This window comes from Triturus cristatus, chromosome 3_2 (assembly GCF_964204655.1).
Source record: "Triturus cristatus chromosome 3_2, aTriCri1.1, whole genome shotgun sequence".
Classification (NCBI taxonomy): Eukaryota; Metazoa; Chordata; class Amphibia; order Caudata; family Salamandridae; genus Triturus; species Triturus cristatus.
The window spans coordinates 867435359-867460191 of record NC_140584.1 but is presented as its reverse complement, the minus strand read 5'-3'; the positions used below and the strand labels follow the sequence as shown (position 1 = coordinate 867460191).

Here is a 24833-nt window from a genome sequence, read left to right as displayed (position 1 = left end):
GTGATAATTTAAAAAAAGATTTCAGAAAGCGCATGAGTACGGCAGTACATCTGTCTGGATATCTTTTTCTGAGGGTTAAATTCTTATACCCATCCAAAACCTCCTACTAATTTGTTAGAAAAAAGTTTAAGAGATTTACAACAAATCATAAGAAGCACCCTTTCTGGGTAAAGTTCAAACGTTGTGTGACATTTGCTGTAATTCACTTATTTTTTTATTTTTAATCAGAGAGTAAACTTTCCAATAGGAATTCAAATTAAAATTAAAAAAAGGCTTTTTAGGGAGTGTTCTTTTTTTCATCCCCTCCTTGAAGTAGCATTCCAAACTTTCCATTAGTAAAAGAGAATTAAATCTTGCTTTTGTTTGCGGAAAGTTACAGGCAGGCTCGCCAAACAGTATCAAAGAAACAAAAAATGTCTCTGCTATGGAAATTCGGATCTAACTACAACTACACTGGCTCTAGCACCGCCATTGCGAAATTAATATATATATATATAATCTATATATATATATATATATATATATATATATATATATATATATATATATATATATATATATATATATATATATATATCTATATATATATATATATATATCCAGAAAGCATTTCCCCGTTCCGGAGCCCCAGACCCTTCAGGGCGGCCTCACACAATGAGCACGGAGCAGCCCATCAATACCACATGGTCACACAAACAACGTGAGGCCCAATACTGTGAAAGTGGCTTGATTTCCAAAATCCAGCAGCGCCAGGTTCCATTCGTCTAACGTTTCGGCACCATTGCCTTGATCACAGACCGGAACACCAACGCCCAGGTGAGCTTGGGCGTATTTAAGCTAATTTGCATCACGTGACTGAGATCACCTTTACTACTGATCCCACAGTGCATTGTGAACATATTTAAAATGCAAGCTGGAAGTCCAAAGTGTTAATACCTTTGTGGTGGTTATTTCTTAGCACACGCACTGTTGTTACTGTGGAATTATCTTTTCAAACAGTCAGGTGAGTTTGTACATACCGCAAATGTTCTCATGGCATGTTACATTCCGGAAAGAAAACTTCTCGCAGCACGATCATAACAGGATTTTATCCTGTCTGAATCCCTTCCATGCGCAGTTCCTTCAGTTTCGCTCTAGTGGCGGTACCTCAGTAGGTTGGAAGCGCACGTGAGTCAGGCTCCTCAGTAAAACATCCAGAAAGCATTTCCCCGTTCCGGAGCCCCAGACCCTTCAGGGCGGCCTCACACAATGAGCACGGAGCAGCCCATCAATACCACATGGTCACACAAACAACGTGAGGCCCAATACTGTGAAAGTGGCTTTATTTCCAAAATCCAGCAGCGCCAGGTTCCATTCGTCTAACGTTTCGGCACCATTGCCTTGATCACAGACCGGAACACCAACGCCCAGGTGAGCTTGGGCGTATTTAAGCTAATTTGCATCACGTGACTGAGATCACCTTTACTACTGATCCCACAGTGCATTGTGAACATATTTAAAATGCAAGCTGGAAGTCCAAAGTGTTAATACCTTTGTGGTGGTTATTTCTTAGCACACGCACTGTTGTTACTGTGGAATTATCTTTTCAAACAGTCAGGTGAGTTTGTACATACCGCAAATGTTCTCATGGCATGTTACATTCCGGAAAGAAAACTTCTCGCAGCACGATCATAACAGGATTTTATCCTGTCTGAATCCCTTCCATGCGCAGTTCCTTCAGTTTCGCTCTAGTGGCGGTACCTCAGTAGGTTGGAAGCGCACGTGAGTCAGGCTCCTCAGTAAAACATCCAGAAAGCATTTCCCCGTTCCGGAGCCCCAGACCCTTCAGGGCGGCCTCACACAATGAGCACGGAGCAGCCCATCAATACCACCACTAGAGCGAAACTGAAGGAACTGCGCATGGAAGGGATTCAGACAGGATAAAATCCTGTTATGATCGTGCTGCGAGAAGTTTTCTTTCCGGAATGTAACATGCCATGAGAACATTTGCGGTATGTACAAACTCACCTGACTGTTTGAAAAGATAATTCCACAGTAACAACAGTGCGTGTGCTAAGAAATAACCACCACAAAGGTATTAACACTTTGGACTTCCAGCTTGCATTTTAAATATGTTCACAATGCACTGTGGGATCAGTAGTAAAGGTGATTTCAGTCACGTGATGCAAATTAGCTTAAATACGCCCAAGCTCACCTGGGCGTTGGTGTTCCGGTCTGTGATCAAGGCAATGGTGCCGAAACGTTAGACGAATGGAACCTGGCGCTGCTGGATTTTGGAAATAAAGCCACTTTCACAGTATTGGGCCTCACGTTGTTTGTGTGACCATGTGGTATTGATGGGCTGCTCCGTGCTCATTGTGTGAGGCCGCCCTGAAGGGTCTGGGGCTCCGGAACGGGGAAATGCTTTCTGGATGTTTTACTGAGGAGCCTGACTCACGTGCGCTTCCAACCTACTGAGGTACCGCCACTAGAGCGAAACTGAAGGAACTGCGCATGGAAGGGATTCAGACAGGATAAAATCCTGTTATGATCGTGCTGCGAGAAGTTTTCTTTCCGGAATGTAACATGCCATGAGAACATTTGCGGTATGTACAAACTCACCTGACTGTTTGAAAAGATAATTCCACAGTAACAACAGTGCGTGTGCTAAGAAATAACCACCACAAAGGTATTAACACTTTGGACTTCCAGCTTGCATTTTAAATATGTTCACAATGCACTGTGGGATCAGTAGTAAAGGTGATCTCAGTCACGTGATGCAAATTAGCTTAAATACGCCCAAGCTCACCTGGGCGTTGGTGTTCCGGTCTGTGATCAAGGCAATGGTGCCGAAACGTTAGACGAATGGAACCTGGCGCTGCTGGATTTTGGAAATAAAGCCACTTTCACAGTATTGGGCCTCACGTTGTTATATATATATATATATATATATATATATATATATATATATATATATATATATATATATATATATATATATATATATATATAGGTAGTTATAGTTAGGACCCTGTTTCCATAGGAAAACCGCAACATTCTATTTTGAATAACTTTGGCGCCGGTCGACGAATCCTCGCGAAATTTTCAAAATAGGTGGGGCGCTACGCTCCGCTCCTACCCTGAAAGTCTCGGGGGGATTCGTCAAGCGGGGGCTGAGATAAAAGGGGGGTCCCAAAACGCGTTTTTCCCATGCATTTTTCCATAGGACCTTTAGACACAGCTACAGCCCGAACGGCTGAACAGAGTTCCTTAAATTTGGCAGAGAGGTAGTCTACAGGTCAAGGAAGTGCCTTTTGTAGGTTTGGTGTAAATCTGTTCAGTAGATTCTGAGAAAATAGCCTTTAAATCAATATATATATCTGAGCCAGCTTACGGTGCGCTTACCGCAATCCTCTGCTGATGACATATGTGTCTTTATGAAAAAAAAATATTTGTAATATAAGTATAGCTAAAATTTAATGGAAGAAGACATAGGCAAATAAGTGTCTAAATACAGTATTAGCATCAGCAGAGGATTGCGGTCGCGTGAGTTATAGTTGCCTGCACTAACTATAACGGGGGAATTTCATTGGTTTTTTATCAGTAAAATGTCCAGCTAACTATAACATGTGTGAAACCTATGGTTTTTTCAGTGAATTTGCAAGGTTTTTTAAATGCTAATTCCTAACTATAACGTGTGTGAAACCTATGGTTTTTTCAGTGAATATATATATATATATATATATATTTTTTACAGGTTTCTTCCGTTGCATAGAAGGAATTTCCCAAGAACGGACACGGACCCACATGCGGTGCAAAATGTTTATTCCTCACCCGTCGCCATTACGCGTTTCAGCTCGCTTGAGCCTTGATCACATATATATATATATATATATATATATATTTTATCACCACTAGGAAGATGGTACAGATCCAAAAGGGAAAACACCTGGCAACCACGTTTTGGCGAATGTATTCTTCATTGCCAGCTTCGCGTTTGTCCTGTTTGTATTCCGCGGGGCTTTAACATACTGTGTTTTCAAATCCTTTAGGACCAAGGTTGTCCAATCAGGAGAGCCGATTTTCAAAGTCTCTATTTATAGTATGGATTGTCGCGTTGCTGGTAATTTAAAAGCCCCCAATGCACGTTTGGTCTACACAAAATCCCATAAGCAGAACCTGCATGCAGTTCCATTCAGCAAATGTCGGTTTAGTAACCCCTTCGAGCACCCAGTGTTCCCCTGACAATGTCAGCTGTAGGGCTGCATACTCACTGCTCCGGAATGATCTATGGCGATAAATTGAATGAAACTTTATGCAGGTTCTGCTTATGGGACTTTGTGAAGACCGAATGTGCATTGGGGGCTTTTATATTACCAGCAACTCGACAATCCATACTATAAATAGAGAATTTGAACTTTTAAGTGTTACAGGATGTTGTACGCGGACAATTCAGTGCTCATTACTACTCAGCGATTGGGAATGTTGAGGAGGAGAAACTTTGTGCTTTTGAACAAGCACTAGTTGCCTTGAAGACTCTAAAGGTACTTATTGAGGCACTTTCACTGCAAAGGTATATAAATGATAAAGCAGCATAATACAAAGTAGTTATCTAATTAATGTGGCTCCGATTAAACCATTTTCCACTAGTTGCTCATGGGCCCTATCGTTCATACGCCTACAGAGCCATATTTTCAGGATATAATATAGGTACCTGAAAAGTCTTTAAATATTTGTGTATGACGTATGATTTAATCAAGAACATGATTGATTTTTTGTTCAATGCGAACTGATTTGGTGATAACTTTCAGAATGTTTTTAAAGCAGGTGATTTAATGTTAAATGTATCTGTATTGTTTAGGCTTCTATAAGCATTTGATTTATAATAAACATTTTTTTTTTTAGTCCTCACAAGACTGGGACAAGCATGCACAGAGTCTTTTTACTCTAATTTGTGCTGGCAAAAATGAACTAAATGTAGCTATCTGCAGACAACACGAGTCATGGGGATTGGGACTGGATGTACCACTAATATGGGTAAGGCTACAAAACTACTGCAAATTGTTTATTTTTATAACTGGCAACATGCCTTAATATGGTACTTTCACACCCTGAAAAATACCACTAATGTAAACAATGAGAGGCTAAACGGCGAGTGCAGTCATGTGATCAAAATAAGTCTAACTCAACAATGTAAAGTAAAAAAGGCTTGCACAAGTGCGAATAGGGAACTTGCTAACTTATTATGGCCACAGGTCAAATAAAAGGTTTAATAAAAACTGATAAGAAATCAGAACATCTAATTAAGATTTGGTAGTGGAAAAAACAACCTCAATAAGCACAAAAGATACACATTTACAAATGCATCTTTGCTGCTGATGCTATAATTTTGAAGAAATATAAAAAAATAAAGTTGTTGATTTTTACCATTTTTATCTACAACTGCATTTCAGCAGAACGTTTTGCAGATGACATGCTATGCTTGGCTCACCTAGCTCAATGCTTGTGATTCCGAGAGACCATATATCTACTTTGCCATCATACTGGCCTTCATCCATTGCCAGGATCACTTCTGGTGCCATCCTAAAAAACATTAAAAGACTGTCATTTTTGCATGAAAGTTGGAATACAAAACAAAGAAAAGGGTAATTTAAATAAGAGCAGAGATTATATCTATACTGAAAAATGCGGCTTAAATTAAAAACACAGTTGCTCATATGTAATCCCACTGCACCAGTATGGTACTAAGTTTAAATTCATAAACAGATCATGGGCCCCTCAGAATAATGTACTGAACTCGTCCTGGTGTAATTTCCAAACACGGGGACACTTTCAGCAGCGCCTGCACGTTGTCTGCTTTCCATCTGCAACAAGCAACAATGTGAAAGCAGAACGGGACTTTCTTATTCAAGACTCCTGCTGGGCCTGTAACAAAGGCCAAATTTGAAGGTCATCAGGCCTCCTTTTGTTGGAGTCTCTTGGCTGGGTTCAGTCAGGAGCCTCACACCTGATGCAAAAGAAGCGTAGGGGAAACAAAGGCTCACACCTTGTTATCACTTCACACATACTTGAGAGGCAGCTTTTCACTTTGTTCAGTCCCTGTTTAGGAGATATGCATGCACTGTAAGAATATCAGATGTGTTGGTCTTTCCCAGTATTTACACAAAGCAAATTGCATTTATATAGAGCTTACTGCCCCTGAGGAGGCGCTGAAATAATGCAAGTACCACTATTTTTTCTGGTATAGCCGTACTCATCCCAATGCAGGGTGTCAGAGCACTTTACATCAACACGTGCATATTACATGTACAATAAATTATAAACGTTTGTAAATGAATGTACAGGATGTGTTAGATAAAACTGGGAGATTGCAAGGTGTAGAAGTCACATATCTTCCATAGTTCACTGCGCTATTATCCTCCCAATGCGCTCGAACGTACACACGATAAGACCTGCTAAACGTATATGTGGGGGCTTTAGATCTGATGTCACTTCTTGTGATGCCACTACCTGTAAAGTTGTGGCTTGTGATGCCACTTTCTATGATGTCAATTTGTGTGATGACGTGCGCCGTGATGTCACTTGCATACTACCTAATTAGGGCTTGTGCCCGGTTACGTGGTGATAGAAGGCACACTGGATGGCGCACCTGTAGTGCATGCACTTAGCCGTGGAATATGATAATGAATCTATTGAAATGCTCAAACAGACATCTTAAACGCGTCCTGTCCGGAGCAAACAGTCAGATCAATAACAGTCCTAACGTACACATATTTGAAAGCTAACAGCAGTTCTTAACCGTAGTGGACTCGTGAAAAAATACACAAGCCTGCACATTTTAAAGATACACATGTAGACTCGTGGAGAGGGCACGAGCTTGCGCATTTTAAAGATAAACATGATCTCTCTCTGCTTTGTCCTCGTGATGACAAAACCAAGAGGCACGCGAACGAAGCAGAACGAGACATGAAACACTACACATCTCCTCCTTTACACAAAACAGAAAATAAATTAATCACATACAAGGTCACCCAAAGAGACAGGGCGTTTGATGATTCTTTTTGCTCTAGCATTGACATCCACACTTTGAGACGAAGCCTGTTGACCAATTGTTTTTTTAACGACATGGCGTTGACGTGGAACTTCAACTGAGTTATTTATCACGCTGGATTGAGCAGTAATAGAACTGTTAAACTTGGGAGGGTTACATAATGCAACTCTCTTCAGGCTCCAACACTTTCCATCATCTAGAACGACTGCATTTTTCCTTAAAGCAACTATGCGCTGGGGAAAGAAGAATTTGCTGACTCCTTTCTTCGTAAAACCAGGTTTGTTGATTCTGACCCACTGACCAACAGAGAGTCTGACATCTTTTGTACAATGTTTAGTATCATAGATTTTTTATACTTATCATGTTTGATGGATAAGTTATTTTTAACCTCAACAGAAGACCAATACACTTCACCGGAATTTTTAATCCACCCAGGGTACCATTTACCCCTAGGTTTCCTCCCCCTCATGAGCTCAAATGGGGAAAACTTAGTAGAATCAGCAATAGCAACTCTGTATGCCCACTAAGTTTTAAAGATTTGAATTTCCCAGGGAACATTATTTTGACATGCTAACTGAATGGCGCCTTTTAAAACCCTGTTGTACCTCTCAACTAAACCATTCCCACTTGGATTATATAAAGAAGTGGTCTTATGTGCAATACCACACTTAGATAAATAATGAGTCATGGTTTCTGAAGTGAATTGTACGCCATTGCTAATAATGTTAGCCGGAGTACCTTCTGATGTGAAAACATCAAAAAATGTGATAACAGTTTCTGTATCAATTTTCTTGATAATCTTGAGAACGGGCCATTTTGAAAAAATATCCATCATGGAGACGATATATTTTTCTGAATCACCAATAGGACCCATGATATCTACCGCAAGACTTTCCCAAGGTGCATTGGGACATAAAAAAATCACTCATGGGAGGTCTGAGGGTTTTAAAGGTCTTGTCAGCAGTAGAACACAAATTACTGTCTCTTACTTGCCATTCTACAGAGATATCCAAACCAGGCCACCAGAATCTACTTTTAACTATGCATTTTGTTTTTGAAATACCCAAATGTCCCTCGTGGCACAAAGTGAGAATCTTTTCTCTTAATGCTGATGGAGGAACGATCTTATCACCTCTCATTAAAACTCGACAATTCGTTCCTGATCTCCCAAAAAGGTTTAATGTCGCTAACATCAGGCTTACAAGGCCATCCACTAGTGACAAATTCCAAAACCCTCTTTAAGCAATCATCAGTAGATAGGGCCTCATCCCATTCATCTTTTTTGACCGTTTCCATACCATGATCCCACAGTGGTACAACTTGCACGCTGTCCATAAGATCATCCTGGTTCTCTATCATTTGGACTGGCAATCGTGACAGAAAATCTGCCACATCATTTTTTCTTCCAGAGAAGTATTCAATTTTGTATAAAAAGTCTGTAAGTCTCATTGGGATGCGAGCTAACCTAGAAGACACATTTATCATTCTGACATTTTTTAAGACTTTAACCAGTGGTTTGTGGTCGCACTTGATAGTGACTTTTTTTCCCCAAATGAATGTAAGAAAATGTTCTAGTGCACAAGCAAGTGTTTCAGGTTCAATTACTGCATATCGAGTTTCAGCAGGAAACAAGGATCTTGAAGTGTAAGCTACAATGAACTCCACACCATTTTTGTCCACTTGTGAAGAAACAGCGCTAATCCCTGTACCACTTGCGTCTGTGGTGATTATATTTTTTCCCAGAGGGTCAAAGTCTTGAAGTGCAGGAGCTGAAACTATTGCATTTTTGATATCAGTAAACTCTTCTTGGCATAGACTGCACCATGAAAATGTACTCTGATTTTATGAGTTCTCTAATATGGAAAGTTCTACTAGAAAAAATTTCCACAAATTTAGAAAAGAACTCTACTAACCCCAAAAAGGATTTGACCTCTTCTTTGTTTTTTGGACTAGGAGAATCAGTTATCGCAGAGACTAATTTGGCCTTGGGGTGGATGCCTGTGGCGCTAATTTCGTGACTTAAGTAAGTTACAACACTTGCATCAAACTCACACTTAGTAGGTTCAATAGTTAGACCGTACTTCTTTAACAAAGACATATCAAAAAATTATTTTTCTTTGTGATCATGATTGTCCTTGCCCATTATCAGAATGTCATCCTGAAATATAAGTACATAGTTTAAATGCCCAAAAATCTTGAACATTAAGCGTTGAAAAACAGCAGCCGCGGAAGCTAGCCCGAAAGGCATCCTTGTGTACTGGAAACATCTTATGTGAGAGATAAAAGCCGTTAAGTGTTTACATGAATCAACTAAAGGAATCTGATGGTAAGCCCGAGATAAATCAATTGTAGAAAAAGCTTTCATCCCCTTACATTTTGTGATCATTTCATTGATTTTAGGCAGTGGAAACTGGTAGACTAAAATGTCAATACATAATCTGAGTTTTCCATTGGATTTCCTGGCTGCGACCAATGGAGAAACCCACTGGGAGGCTTCAACTGGTTCAATTACACCTTTAACTACTAAGCTTCCAAGTTCCTTCTCAACTTCTTCTCTAATTGAAAAAGGTATATTGCGTAATTTATGAACCTTTGGACATGCATCAGGTTTGAGACGAATGAGATGTTCAAAACCTTCAATCTTCCCTAACTTGTCAGAACACACTTTGAGAAACTTTTTGTATAATACTTTCTTTAGGGATTCCCCTTCATTTACTACAAGAACTTGTTCAATTCCATTGGGGTCTAAAATAATATCAAGTTTCCTTTGGTCTTTCCACCCTAGCACAGAAGGCCCCTTTTTTGATACATAGAGTTTACACAAGGCGCTTCTGTTCTTAAATCTGAAAACCAACTCTCTGTAACCCAAAAGGTCAATTGGCTCACCATTGTAACTTAGAGGTGCAATATCAGCTTGAGACAATTCAGATCCTAACTTCATGACAATTTTTTCTGACCACACTGACTCATTTACTATGGTGAAAGGAGAGCCTGAATCAGCAGCGATGTAGATGCTTACACCACCTAAAGAGATAGGACACATGGGTTTACTGGAATCATTATCTTGGAAAATGTTGAGTACCACGTTACTCAAAGGGTTAGAAGAATCATCTTCACTATCTTCATTGTTGGAAGAAGCATAACTTTCTTCAATACACTTAACTTGTTCTCTTCTAAGGTTTCTAGCATGACAAACTTTGCTGAAGTGGCCTATCTTTTTACAAATAGAACATCTCTGCTTAATAGCAGGGCAAGGTTTGTCATTGGCCAAATGGTTCTTACTATCACAGCGATAACATTTGAATATTTTGTCCTTCTTGGTCATCCCTGCTTTGTTTTTTTACCAAAGAGTTATCCATCCATGGGACAGGAGGATCACCTGGGACACATAGAAACTCTTTTGGTGGGTTAACTGTAATATTGGTGACTGGAGTAGCCATGACTAAAAAAAAACCTGTGATTTTAACCTGAGAACCTGTAACAAAATGTAAACTTAATATCAGAACATCCAGAAATACACTTGTTGTGTAAATACTAGGAAAAATGCAAATAATTGACACTAGAATGAGTAACAACAAACTGATATTGGGATGAGAGTCTTGTTAAAAATTGTTCAATGGTAGGATTCTCTGCGAACTTCCTGAATTGAATGATTCATGTAGTTCCATATTATGTCATTAAGATTTGTAGTGAAATCTTCTAAAATGGAATATTGGTTAACTTAAAATCTTCTGGTTGTGGTTGGCAGGAAACTTGATGTTGAATGCTATGAAATTGCCCCTTAAACGTAAATAAAAGTGAAATGCTGTTGCAACTGTTTCTTATGCACAGAGGATTGAAGCTGTCACACCCAATGGGTCACTAAAGAAGAATGAACCAAAAAGGAATAATTTCCTACTTGTCAAAAATCGGAGTGTAATTGTGCACTGTATTTTTTTTTTTTTTTTTTTAAACAGTCATACGCACTTAAACTCAATTGCGCAATGTACCGCTTTGTAAGTCATTAAAGGAGCTTAATACGAAGGTGCCAAAATCAGATCCTTTAGTAAGCTCATACATTTGCTTTATTAGCTGATTCTCCCAAAAGTGTAGTGAACAATCCCTCTTACCGCTACCTCCGTGGAGAAAGATGAATCATAAATCACCGCCGTTGAGCTACGTGATGACAGTAACTCCGTCGAGAAGGAGAAACGTTAGAGGAATGCTCAAACACCGGATTATTCAATAATCCGGAAACGCTTTACCTTCACTTCCAAGGTAGACACAGTTCAATCTTGTTTTGAATCCGGATGCACAAGAACAGGCTGTGAAGGCGGAGCGTAGGGGAAATAGCCAACTGAATGATGAAAACTCCGGAATGACTTATTGAAGAGGCAGGCCAATTAAAAAGGAGCCAATCCAGTTGAAGCTCACAGATGACCCCGCAACGTGAAGACAGGATGCAACTACTCCATCGTCGATAATCCAAAAGGATGAGGAAAACAAAGAAATCTGCGTGGATCTGCTCCGGTTGAGCTCCAAGTCGCCAAAATGTAAGTGTAGTGAATACACTTAGTCGTGCAATTAAATGATAATGAATTTATTGAAATGCTCAACTGGACATCTTAAACGCGTCCTGTCCGGAGCAAACAGCCAGATCAATAACAGTCCTAACGTACACATATTTGAAAGCTAACAGCAGTTCTTAACCGTAGTAGACTCGTGAGAGAAGACACGAGCCTGCACATTTTAAAGATACACATGTAGACTCGTGAGAGAGTGCATGAGCTTGCGCATTTTAAAGATAAACATGTTCTCGCTCTGCTTTGTCCTCGTGATGACAAAACCAAGAGGCACGCGAACAAAGCAGAACGAGACATGAAACACTACAGCACCAATATCGCTCTATGCCTCAAACATAATCACTCAGTTTCTGGTTAGCCTATCCCTCACGTTAGTGTGGGACATGTTAGCACCGAGGGTTAGGGCGGGGACTTAAACTGAATACATGATATGCTACTGGACAGACCAATTCCCCTTGCAGGGCCTAACTAGCATTCGGGGCAGTGCGCTACATCGATACTTGGAAACAGGGACACACAGCTGCACAACATGGTGCATTATGCACCATCAGGTAGCCGAATTCTCGTACTACTCCCCAGTACACCAGCTCAACGCTGGAATTGATCTTCTATGCAACTTGCGATGGTTCTCCATATTCTAACCACTCAGTACCTAAGGCGCATCCTCTCAGAAGACAAACCACTCACAATGCTGATGCTGTGAGGCAGATGGCAACACTGAGGAGTTTTGAAGACATTGTGGATTACTACTTTTCAATAGATTGGGTATCATTGGGGCAATTCCTGATGTACAATGCCCTGATTAGCACAATTACAGCAGTATGGGAACTGGATTACAAGGAACCACCAATGAACGATTTCTCTACAGTTACTTGTCATCCAAAGGTATAATCAGAGAGCAGTCACAATGATATATGGGGCCCTCCTGGGGGGACACACAACAAACTACTCTGTACTCAGGGAGAGGTGGGCCCTCTCCATTAGACAGGAGCTAACAGACAGACAATGGACACAGGGACGGCTCTAGGGTGGTGCGATCGGTCCATCAATCAATCAATATGGGGTTTTTAAGCACACTACTAACCCATGAGGTTCTCAACTTGCTGGAACACGGGGTGACGGGGGTGTCATTTTTGCAAGTATATAATCATTTTAAAAGACCCTGCTGCCGCGTTCATGGCTTCCAGCAATTGTCAGGCATCAATTGAATGGTCAAGATAACTCTGGTAATTAATCATCTCCCTGGCAAGAGAACGGAGGTTTGTCTAGTGGAAGTTTTGACTTGACCCGCGCTATGAAGATGGTTAAAGTGCCTGCTGCTAAGAACGTGTACTATGCATATAAAGTGCAAGTTACTGCTTCTGTGAGAGCTCTTTTTGTAACTTGTCATTTATAAGTCAAAATCCTAATACAGAACATTGAGCTGTTAACTGTTATCAAAGAGATGCATGCAAACTGCAAGGTATATGTTGGAGCTATATATTTTTTTGCCCAGTTTTTTATCATCCTAATCTTGCGAAAAGGGTTGATTTGTGAGGAAAATAATTATTATTATTAAATTCGTAATTTGTGTTTTTCTATAATAAAGAATCTTAAACTTTATTGCCTACAAGTATCGATGACATGTCACTCCTATACCTTGTAGTCCTGTCTAATGTAACATTTCCTATACACTGATTTACATACAGGTGTGTGTGATGTGAAGTGCTCCGACACCTTACAATGGTATGAGCGGTGCTCTAAAACTAAATTAATCTGAGAGATAGTGGTTATGGAGACTTGAGGAGCACTGTCAAAGGGTGCTAGTGAGGGAATCCGTGGCAAAGGTGGTCATTGGGGGGGCGCCAACAGACATTGTTGCACAGGGCGCCACCAGTGTTAAAGCCGGCCCTGAATGGGCAACCTCCTTGGAACACATTAATAGGGAATTAAGAAATCCCTTCTTCAAATATACCTAATTCAACTACCTACACCATACCTATCTAACCCCCAGGCGAATTAACCACATTAGACCACACATAAATGATCTCTATGCCAGTGCCTGTAAGCAGACTTGTACCATATGGCATGGACTTGACCAGAAGCTGTGCGGTTCTGGTCTGAAGCACTAGCAATGACAGTGGAAATAATCTGCAAACTGTAGACTCAGTCTAGTGTTTATTAAGGGCACTGTCATGCACTAAAAAGAACAAGTATGTCATGAGATTCATAGACTTAGCATATGTCCCGACAAAAAGACAGATAGCAATGGCATGGAAATCCCCCACAGCTCCACTAATGAGAACGTTTGCATCTGTTCTTGGCATGTAGAGTAGCAGATCCGTACAATGTGCATTAGATCGCCATCTGGTGTTGGGCTCGGATGCTTGAACCTTGTTGTTGTCTTGGGAGGAAGTCTTTTGTAGTCACGAGATAGGTGACTCCTCCCTTCAACGATAGTGCGCATGTACATGGATGGGCATCGACTCCATCCTCAGATTGTTTTTCGCCATGATGGGAAATGATGGAGTCAGTAAGAAGTAGAAGAGATGTCCATGTGAATGTATCTAATTAAAATAATACTGGAACGGATACAGGTCCCGGGAGGGGGGGTGGGCCTGTACGGATCTGCAGCTCTACATGGCAAGAACAGATGCATACTGGTAAGTAGCATTTTCCGTTCAAGGCATATGAATTGCAGATCGTACACTGTGCATAGACTGTACAGCAGTGTCTCCCCTAGCGGTGGTCACCTGTATCTGCTGCAGTAGTTTGAAAAAGTGTTTTAAGAACAGCCTGGCCTACAGAAACTTGTTGCTTAGACCGCACGTCAACACAATAGTGTTTGGTGAAGGTGTGTGGTGTAGACCATGTTGCTGCTTTACATATGTCATCTAAGGGAATGTTCCCTAAGAATGCCATGGAAGCCCCTAGCTTGCGTGTTGAATGCACTCTACGGGGAATTGTTAATGTGCGTTTAACCTTTTGGTAGCATATTTGAATGCATTTTACTATCCACCTGGCGATCCCAGCTTTAGAGATGGGGTTATCCTTATGAGGTGGGGAGAAGGCTACAAACAGTTGTTTTGTTTTGCGAAAGGGTTTAGTCCTTTCAATGTAATTAAGTAGTGCTCTTTTGACGTCTAGTGTATGAAGAGCTCTCTCTGCCACAAAGTCTGGGTTTTGGAAAAACACCGGTAACAACTGATTGGTGAAGATGAAAAGCAGAGGACTTTGGGACGGAATTTTGGATTTGTTCTGAGAACCACTTTGTTCTGATGTATTTGTAAGAATGGTTCTTGTATGGTTAAAGCCTGGATCTCGCTTACCCTTCTGAGAGAGGTAATTGCGACAAGGAAAGCAACTTTCCATATGAGGAACTGCAGTTCACATTTGTGTAGAGGTTGAAATGGGGGACCCATGAGCCTGGTAGGAAAAATGTTTAAATTCCACACCGGAGAGGGTGGCAGTCTGGAAGGAATTATTCTTTGAAGTCCCTCCATAAAGGCTTTAATTGCAGGTTCTCTAAAAAATGACAAATGTTGTCTGTTTTGTAAATAAGCAGTAAGCACTGCTAGATGTAACCGTATGGATGAATATGCTAGATTACATCTTTGTAAGTGTAGCAAATAGCAAATGATGTCCTGGATGGAAGCATCCAGTGGATCAATTTTTTTATTTTTGCAGTAGATGACAAATCTTTTCCATTTTGCTTCATAGCAAGCTCTAGTAGTAGGGCGTTTGGCTTCTTTAATGATGTTCATACAGTCTGGCAGAAGGTTAAGATAACTGAACTCTAGGACTTCAGGAGCCAGATCGCTAGATTCAGTTGTCCTGGATCGGGGTGTCTTATCTCTCCATGGTTCTGCGTGAGCAATGTTGGGGAGAGGCGTAGTTTTTGGTGTGGAACTACTGAGTTCCAGTAGTGTTGTGAACCATGCTTGGCGTGCCCATGTGGGAGCCTCTAGGATCATTTTGAGAGACTGTTGTCTGAGCTTGCGTACTACTAGGGGAATCAGTGGGAGTGGCGGAAAAGCGTACGCAAATCTGCCTGACCAGTTCATCCATATTGCATAGCCTTTGGACAACGGGTGTGGGAACCTGGCGGCAAAGGTTGGGCATTTTACGTTTGCGTGTGTGGCCAACAGATCTATGTTTGGTTGACCCCACATGTGGAAGAAAGGCTGGAGAACTTGGGGATGAAGTTCCCATTCGTGTATCTGCTGTGTCTGTCGACTTAGCAGACTCGCAATCTGATTGTGAATTCGTGGAAGATGTACTTCCAGCAGGTATATAGTTTGAGGGATGGCCCATCTCCAAATGTTTTGTGCGAGCCGGGACAGCTGCAGAGAGTGTGTGCCTCCTTCTTTCTGTATGTAGTACATGGCTGTCATGTTGTCCGTCCGGACCAGGACAGTCTTGTGTTGTAGATGTACTTGGAATGATTTTAATACTAGAAATATTGCCAGTAATTCTAGGTGATTGATATGGAGCACTTTCTGTTGAGTGGTCCATTTGCCTTGAATTGTATGGTTTAGGAGATGGGCCCCCCCAACCGATGAGTGATGCGTCTGCTGTGAGCACTATCTGCTCGAGGAACGGCCACCCTTTGGACAGGTTTCATGTGTTCCACCACTGCAGAGAGCGATGTGTGCGGCTGTCCACCAACACCAGATCTGTAAGCTGTCCTTGAGCCTGGTTCCACTGACGTGCTAGGCATTCCTGTAAGTGGCGCATATGAAGTCTTGCATAATGTACGATAACGATGCAAGAGGCCAGCATCCCTTTGAGTTGAATGAACAGCCTTGCTGGGATTGAGTGCTGCGGTTGAAATTTGCTGCTTAGGGCTTGTATACTGGCTATCCTGGCTGGACTGGGATATGCTAGAGCTTTGGATGTGTCTACTGTGGCCCCTAGATACTGATGTATGTGGGAGGGCTGGAGATTGGACTTGGGGTAATTTACTGTGAATCCCAAGTCGTGTAGCAGCTGGATAGTTTGAGGAGTGTGATGAACACACTGGTTGAATGAGTTGGCTTTTATCAGCCAGTCGTCGAGATATGGAAAGACATGGCTTTGTTATCTTCTTAAGTGTGCTGCTACTACTGCAAGGCACTTTGTGAACACTCTGGGTGCGGTGGTCACCCCGAATGGAAGGACTTTGAACTGATAGTGTTGTCCGTCCACTATGAACCTTAGATACTTCCTGTGAGCAGGGTGCATGGGAACATGGAAGTAGGCGTCCTTGAGATCTAGTGTGGCAAGGAAGTCGCCTTGTTGTATCAGTGTGATAACCTGTTGAAGAGTGATCATATGAAAATGATCGGACTGTATATAGAGATTGAGGGGTCTGAGGTAGAGTATTGGCCTTAGGGTCCCGGCCTTTTTGGGGATTAGGCAATACAGTGAGTAAACCCCTGTTCTTTGATGCTGTAAGGGAACTTGTTCTATTGCGTGCTTTTGAAGCAGTGCGAGAACCTCTTGTTTTAAGAGCGTAAGGTGTTCTGTGGACATTGGACACTGTTTGGGTGGAATATTGGGCGGGGTTGCTGTGAGTTCCAGGCAGTAACCATACTGGATAATTTGTCTTACCCACTTGTCTGTTGTGATGGAATCCCAGACAGATTGGAACCGTGAAAATCTTCCCCCGACCGGAGTAGAATGGTCTGGGGGGAGTGGAGGGAAGTCACTGTTTATTAGCAGGGGAGGTGCGAGTGTTATTATTAACTCTGCCTCTCCCTTTGTTATTTCCCCTGTATCCTCCTGTAAAATATCCTCTGTTGGGGGATGTTTGTGTTGTGTTTTTATAAGAAAAGGAGGTAGTGTCTGTTCCTATGTTTTTGGATGCTCCTCTATAAAAGGAGCGACAAAAGGAACCTCGTCGGCCACCCCATCTCATACTCGTCACAACCGGCCTCGCACGCCCAGACCCCCCCACCCCCCCCCCGTCGGCCACCCCATCTCATACTCGTCACAACCGGCCTCGCACGCCCAGACCCACCCCCCACCCCCCCTGAAACCTGGCTGACCACAGACTCTCTCCCTGACATCCTGGCGGCCCTCCCCCCTGACTACTCAATTCTCCACGTTGACCACACCGGACTCCGTCCAGGGGGTGGGGTGGCAGCCATCATATCAAAACATCTTAACTTCATCTCTACATCTTCCCTTACTTTCCCGGAAGTAGACAACCTAGTTATCAGTTTGAAAACTAACGCAGGAGCCGTGACACTCCTTCTCATATATCGCCCCCCACATTCTATGCCATCCTTCGCCACCTCCCTGATCGAACAGCTGTCCGACTTACTGACACGGAACACCAGAGTAGCTCTCTTCGGCGATTTTAATTACTGGTTTAATGACGCCAATGCCGGCCCCCACGCCACCGAACTCTTTGAAGCCCTTAATAGCCTCAATCTGACCCAACTAATCTCTTTGCCCACCCACATCAAGGGCCACTTCTTGGACCAAATTTGGACCCACAATTTAGCACTCACCCAGCCTTCCGTCTCCCCTTGCGTGTGGTCGGACCACCACCTAGTCGACACCATCCTCACCATCACCGGCAGTATCCCCGCTCCTCTGATTGCCGGCGGCCTTTCACGGAAATGGAACTCCCATGACTCCCTAGGTTTCCTCTCGACCTTAGCCAACACCCGCCCAGCCATCCACACTCCAGCAAATATCGATGCGCTGGAAAGTGATATTGGTACCTGGCTAAAGTCGGCCAGCGACCAATTCGCCCCCTTAACCAAGTTCCCCCGCACCAGACACCACAACTCTCACAGGTGGTTCTCCGGCAACCTTAAGCAACTTAAACTGAAGGTCCGCCAGCTGGAACGGACGCGGAGACGCAACTACTCTGAGCCAGACAGACTCCAATTCACCATAGCACGCAGAGAATACAAAAATGCATCTCCCTAGCAAAATCAGAACACTTCTCAAACAGAATCTTGTCCGCATATAATAAATCTAAGGAGGTCTTTAAAATCATGAATGAACTCACCACAGACGATAGAACCCTCCCTACCCAGACCCCCACCCAAGAGACCTGCGATGCTCTCAATCTCTTCCTTATTGAGAAAATCAACAAAATCAAGGACTCAATCACCCCCCTCCCACAGGCATTTCTGCCAGACACCCCTCCCAACAACTCATCGACCTTTACTCACTTTCCCTCCCGCAATCCCATCTCACTAGCTGAACTTGCGACTCGAGTAAAATCAGGCTCGCCGAATGACTGCTGCCCCCCCTCGGTCCTTAGGGACGTCTGCCTTAAACTACCAGACTGCATTTTACCTCTGCTGAACAGCTGCTTCGGCACCGGTATTGTCCCCAGCTCCTTCAAGGAGGCCATTTTGGTGCCTCTCCTGAAGAAACCTGGTGCGGACCCAGCGGAACCATCTAACTACCGTCCCATATCTCTTTTGCCCTACTTCTCCAAACTAATGGAGGCCTACGTCACCCGGCACCTCTCCAACTTCATCGAGTCGTCTGGCCACCTGGAGCCTAACCAGGCCGGCTTCAGGCCGGACCACTCCACCGAGGCCGTTATCCTAGCAGTTTTGGACACACTTAGGAGGAACGTAGACTCAGGGATTCCCCAGGCCCTCGTACTTCTGGATCTGTCGGCCGCATTTGACACTGTGGACCATAACATCCTTCTTCACCGAGTCGAGCGAGCAGGCATCCAGGGACCTGCCCTTAAATGGATCCAGTCCTTCCTGACCGGCAGAACACAAGCCGTCCGCCTGGGCCCCTATACAGCGGCCAAAACCTCCACGACTTGTGGAGTCCTTCAAGGTTCTTCCCTGTCGCCACTACTTTTCAACCTCTACCTCCAACCCTTGATTCACTCACTTCAGAGTTGGGACATCACAATATACAATTACGCTTACGACCTGCAGATCATCTTCCCACTCAATTCCCCGGATGCCGTCAATAGCTTCCAGTCCGCTATGTTACACATCCAGCAGTGGATGAATCACAACCAACTAAAACTGAACCCGGGAAAAACAGAGCTCCTCCTCCCCGGCTCCAGCCCTTCCTACTGGGGCCCGCGGTTCTGGCCTAGCGAACTAGGCCTCCCCCCGGTTCCTGCGAAATCAGTAAAGAGTCTTGGGGTGACTATCGATGCTGAACTCTGCCTTAGACCGCAAGTGGGCGCTGTGATCTCCTCATGCACGTTTCAGCTTCGTAAAATCCGTAAAGTCAGTCACCTTTTACCTCCAGCTGCCCTGGTCCAGGTTGTTATCTCCCTGGTACTCTCCCGCCTGGACTTCTCCAACTCCCTGTACTACGGACTCCCACAATCACTGTTGTGCAGCCTCCAGCTCATGCAGAACCAGGCAGCCCGTCTCATCTACAAAACTCCCAAATGGCAGTCGGCCAAACCCTTGCTACACCAACCTCACTGGCTACCCATAGAACAAAGGGCGGCTTTCAAGCTGGGCTGCCTTACGTTTAAATCCCTCCATGGCACCAGCCCAGCGTTCTTGAAAACACTTATCACTCCATACCACCCCACCCGCAATCTCCGCTAAGCCCACCTACACCTGCTTGTTGTCCCTAAAACTAAAACCAACAAATTCGGCGGCCGCCGGTTTGCCCACCTAGCTCTCAAACTTTGGAACCCTCTCCCCCTGCCCATCAAATCCAGCAGTTCCCTCCTTCACTTCAGAAAACTGTTAAAAACCTTCCCTCCCCCCCCCCCCCCCCCCCCCCCCCCCCCCCGGGCTAATCTCCGCCTCCTTACGTCCCACACTCACCTCTGCCTTTTAGCGCCAGGAAACCCATGGTGTCAGTGCGCTCTACAAATTTCAGATAACATAACATAACATAACACGTGTGGATGGAGACTGTAACGCTCCCATAGATTTAGCAGTTTCCGTGTCCTTTTTCATTTTTTCCAGAGTGGTGTCTACAGCCGGTCCAAAAAGCTGTTCCTGATTAAACGGCTGGTTGGGGATGGTTGTCTTTACCTCCTGTTTGAAGCCTGAAATGCGTAGCCAGGCATGTCGTCTGAGTAGCACACTAGTGTTAATGGACCTAGAGGCTGTGTCTGCTGTGTCAAGGGCACACTTGATTGAGGCGTTAGTTATTAATTTGCGTTCCTGAATGAAGTCATTCGCCTGAGTCTTGTACTGATCAGGTAAATGCTGTAATGGGGTTTCTAGTTGGTCATAGTGAGCCCTATCATACCTAGCAAGTAATGCTTGGGTGTTAACTGTGCGCCAGTGATTGGCTGCTTGGGCAGCAGCTCTCTTGCCAGAGGCATCTAGCAACTTAGATTCCTCATCCGGAGGTGGTGCGTCACCGGAGGTTTGGGAATGTGGAAATTTAGCGTGCAAACTGAACATTATCTGCGCCATCTTGCCTCTCCCCAGCGCCACGCACAGCGAATGCACGGCCGCCATTTTAGGCACCCCACTCTCTCCCCGCTCACTCTCGATCGCCAGCGCTTTCCCCTGGCGCTGCGAGCATCCCCCGCGCGCCGGCCACCCCCGCTCTCTCATACAGGCCATAAACCCTCTCCTTCTGCGCGACCCTGCTACGGAACCACATCCGACCGACATCCCATACATGGTCATGCCTCTCCTTTGATAACCCCCTTCCTCTGCGCCCCATTGTCCGAACTGGTCCCAGGCCATCACCTAGCCCTGCGGATGCAGTTTATTGCCCCTACTGTAAGGGAAACACCCCGCATCAAAGGGATTACAGTAGATCAAAGCCCCTACCCCCTGAGACCCGGCCGGTTGCACACACCCCCCGGGAATTAGTGGAATTCCCTGCTGCGCGATAGCCATCTCCCACTGCGGGTAGGGTGGGAACCTCTACTGTAACTATGTGTGGGATCGGATCTGAGCCGGGGCTTCAGGGGATGTTCTTTCATGCATCAAGAGAATCTCAAGAATGTACTATGTGTAATAAAGCAATAAACCGGTGTATAAGAGACCAGGTCTCAGAGATGCAGTTAGAGCACCTCGTGATGATACCTTGCTGTCTGATCTGATGTGTTCTGCTCCGACGGAATAAAACTTTGTTTCCTGCCTTCCAGTCTCCGGCGCCTGCCTCTTTCATTGGTAAATTATCGAGTGGTATGAGAGGCGATTACCGCCGGGCAAATACTTGAAAGGTTATCGACTGAAACTGCCGCTACCATTTAACAATTGGCGTCCCAAACGTGGGGCCCATCAGCGACACGTGGATCCAGTGGGAGAGGTCCCGACGACAGAGTGAACGACTGCAACGATCGGGAGAGCTCCTGCCCAATAGACCCTCGTCTGGCAGCCGATCATCCGAACTTCACTGGTTCCGAGCAGACCTCTCTCGAGTGATCTACGGTCCTGACTGGGAACCATCAGGAGTGCCGCGGCAAATAACGGAGAGTAGAGGACGATCGGGCGCTGGAGGCGGAAGACGAGAAACTGTCCACGGGGTCCGGGTAAGGTCGTGATACACGACAAATTGCGAAATAATTGATTGATTGTCCGAAACTTTTTGAATACTAGTATTGCTCATTGATTGTGCTCATTGATTGTTCTCTTTGAGATATTCGCTGTCTACAAACGGGGAGGAGTAGAAATACTCTCTCTCTCTCCCTTTGCTGATAGTGAAGGGTAGGTAACGCAGACTTTTGTCCCCGTTGAAACCCGTCGTGCCTATCTTTATCTCCCCACTGATTGATTGTCCGAACATTGATTGTTTTGAAGAATAGTGCTCTTTGAGATATTCTCTGTTTGCAAATAACGTAGAATAGAAATATTCTGTCTAGTCTTTGCAAATAGTGAAGGGTAGGTAATGCTGACTTTTGTCCCTGTTGAAACCCGTCATGCCTATCTTTATCTCCCATTGATTGATTGATTGATTGATTGTCCGAACAGTAGTTGTTCGATATTGGTTCTTTGGAGGTATTCTCTGCTTACAAATAACGAAGAATAGAGATATTCTGTCTAGTCTTTGCAAGCAGTGAAAAGATAGGTAGTGCTGACTTTTGTCCCCGTTGAAACCCGTCATGCCTATCTTCTCCCCACTGATTGGTAGTTGGTTCTGCCCGGACCGCTTATTAGAGGTGAACCATCCGGCTCCACTGGAGGGCACCCCTAATAAGGACATGTTCACTAAATATGGACTAGTCGCCGTAGCTTATACCAAGCTATGGCATAAATATACAAAGAAGGACCCCGAGAGTCAGTGGCCTCTGATGGGATCCTTCGACGACCATAAGATAGAAGTGCTAGAAATAGCCCTGCGTAGCAATAAGACCACGCCTAATATGCTTGACAGTATTGGCATGTGGCGCAAAGAAGCAACGCAACGGAAAAAGAGGGAAGAAGTAAAAGCAGAAAAGGAATTACGAAAGGCAGCTCACCTTGCCGCTAGAAAGTTAGAAGAAGAAATAAAGGAGAGAAGGGAAACTAAACTAAGACAGGAGCCCGAAACCTCAGGACAGTACGCTGTTAGGACCCCTTCTTTGCTCTACCCTGAGTTGTCCTCCAAGCAGCGAACGAATGACGAATTACTGTTAGGTCCCCCGATCATTTACATGCCCCCTCCATATGCACCCTCCCAGTCAGTAGTGCAACACCCACAACCCCCGAACACGAGCGAAAGCAGCACAGGGGCCTCGGTCCTCACGGCCTCCGCGCCGGCCGAGCCTCCTGCGCTGAACACAACGTCGGCTATAACGTTAGACGACCCAGAGATGAGAAAGAAAGAGTCCACCAGAATGAATCGATTAACGAAGGATGAACGAGCAGGAATTGATAAGATAGTAGGGACACTGGTGGAGCGAAAGGAAAGTGAGGAGTATATAACAGACGTGTACAACTCGTATGCCGACAGCCGCAGACGACACTTTGTCGTACGGCTCTGTTATCACGCCCTGAATGCATATGAGGAAAGATACCACGATAAAGGTCCCGAGGGCTTAGCAGCCCTATATAGGAAGGTAGACATCGGAGAGGAAAGAGAGGGCGACGTTACGAACCTCTTCACTCGTACACTCGAGGTCTACCGACACCTTAAAGAACATGGACAGACCACCAAAGCAGAAACCCCCATAGCGACTAAGCCCCAGGAAGGAAGGGCTGATGCCATGATGCCCATTAAAGAAGCTGCCCCCTACTGGGTCCCCCCACGAGGTCTGGGAACACATGACGACATCAACCACCAAGATGCGAAGGGAAGGGTTGTATATAACTGGGTCTACCAGCCGTGGGACCGGCAAGATATTTTGACCTTTAGAAAAACTCTACCCGACTTGAGAAAGAACCCGACTGCCTTCTACACTGAATTGGGTACAGCCTTAGGTTCTACGATTATGACTTTAGCAGATATCGACTTGTTCTTTGGGCTATGTCTGCCGGCTGATGTGTGGAAACAAATCCGGAAAGTTGACCACGCTGAGCCGTTCGGATATACCTGGGTACAACTCGATACCATAGATAAGCAGCGAGAACCAGGACAGAAAGCCCCAAAAGCCATATTAGAACTCCCAGACAAGATTGTACTAAAACTGAAGACTCTAATCCCAGAAAGAAAGGTAGACTGGTCGATAGTAACGGCTTGCCGCCAGAAACCCCAGGAGGATGTGTCTGAATACTTCTCCCGATTCGAGACTGTGTTTTCCGATTACAGTGGCCAAGACATGACCACCGCAACCGGACATCACCTCTTTGTCCAGAATTATGTGAAGGGTCTGACACAAGAAATTTCCCAGAAACTACAGACCAGCGAGAGTAGTTGGGCAGCCTCCAAACCCGCAGCAATTCTCCAGATGGCCCAATACTACGAAAATCAGAAAAACGAGAACGATAGGGCATCAGAGAAGAAGAATAAGGAACTGAAGGAGAGAGTAATGATAGCACAGTTGCAAGGGGTGACCATAGGAAGGGAACCCCCGAAAGAGAGTTACCACCCAACCGCCCCTAGAAAGCTACCCCCTAGAGACCATACACCTGCACCCTACAACGGACGGAGAGACTTAGATGGGAACCAATGTGCGTTCTGTAGAGGGTTCGGACACTGGAAATCCCAGTGCCCGGTCCTTCTGGAACTAAACAAAAATAGGGATCCCAGAGACACAGCATATGACCCCAGAAACAGAGGACAGGGACGAGGGCACACGAACGACGCAACCAACGTCAGGCCAGGCAAACCAAACACCTTTGACCGCCCCCGACAAAACCAGTGTCAGCAGTCCGACTATGAAAGCACCCATGACTTCGCATAGGACCGCCAGGGGCAAGGGAGGGATCCAG

At 44.5% G+C, this 24833-nt stretch overlaps 1 protein-coding gene across 4 annotated transcripts in view; it reads right to left on the bottom strand.

The window, feature by feature from the left end:
* The window catches only part of TAOK1 (TAO kinase 1), a 1366047-nt gene that overhangs the window by 874473 nt on the left and 466741 nt on the right, over nt 1–24833 (bottom strand). For all 4 annotated transcript variants that reach the window (XM_085649205.1, XM_085649204.1, XM_085649206.1 and 1 more), the window contains exon 8: nt 5471–5562. In XM_085649205.1, the coding sequence (XP_085505331.1) occupies nt 5471–5562 (92 nt within the window). The remainder of the gene's footprint in view (nt 1–5470; nt 5563–24833) is intronic.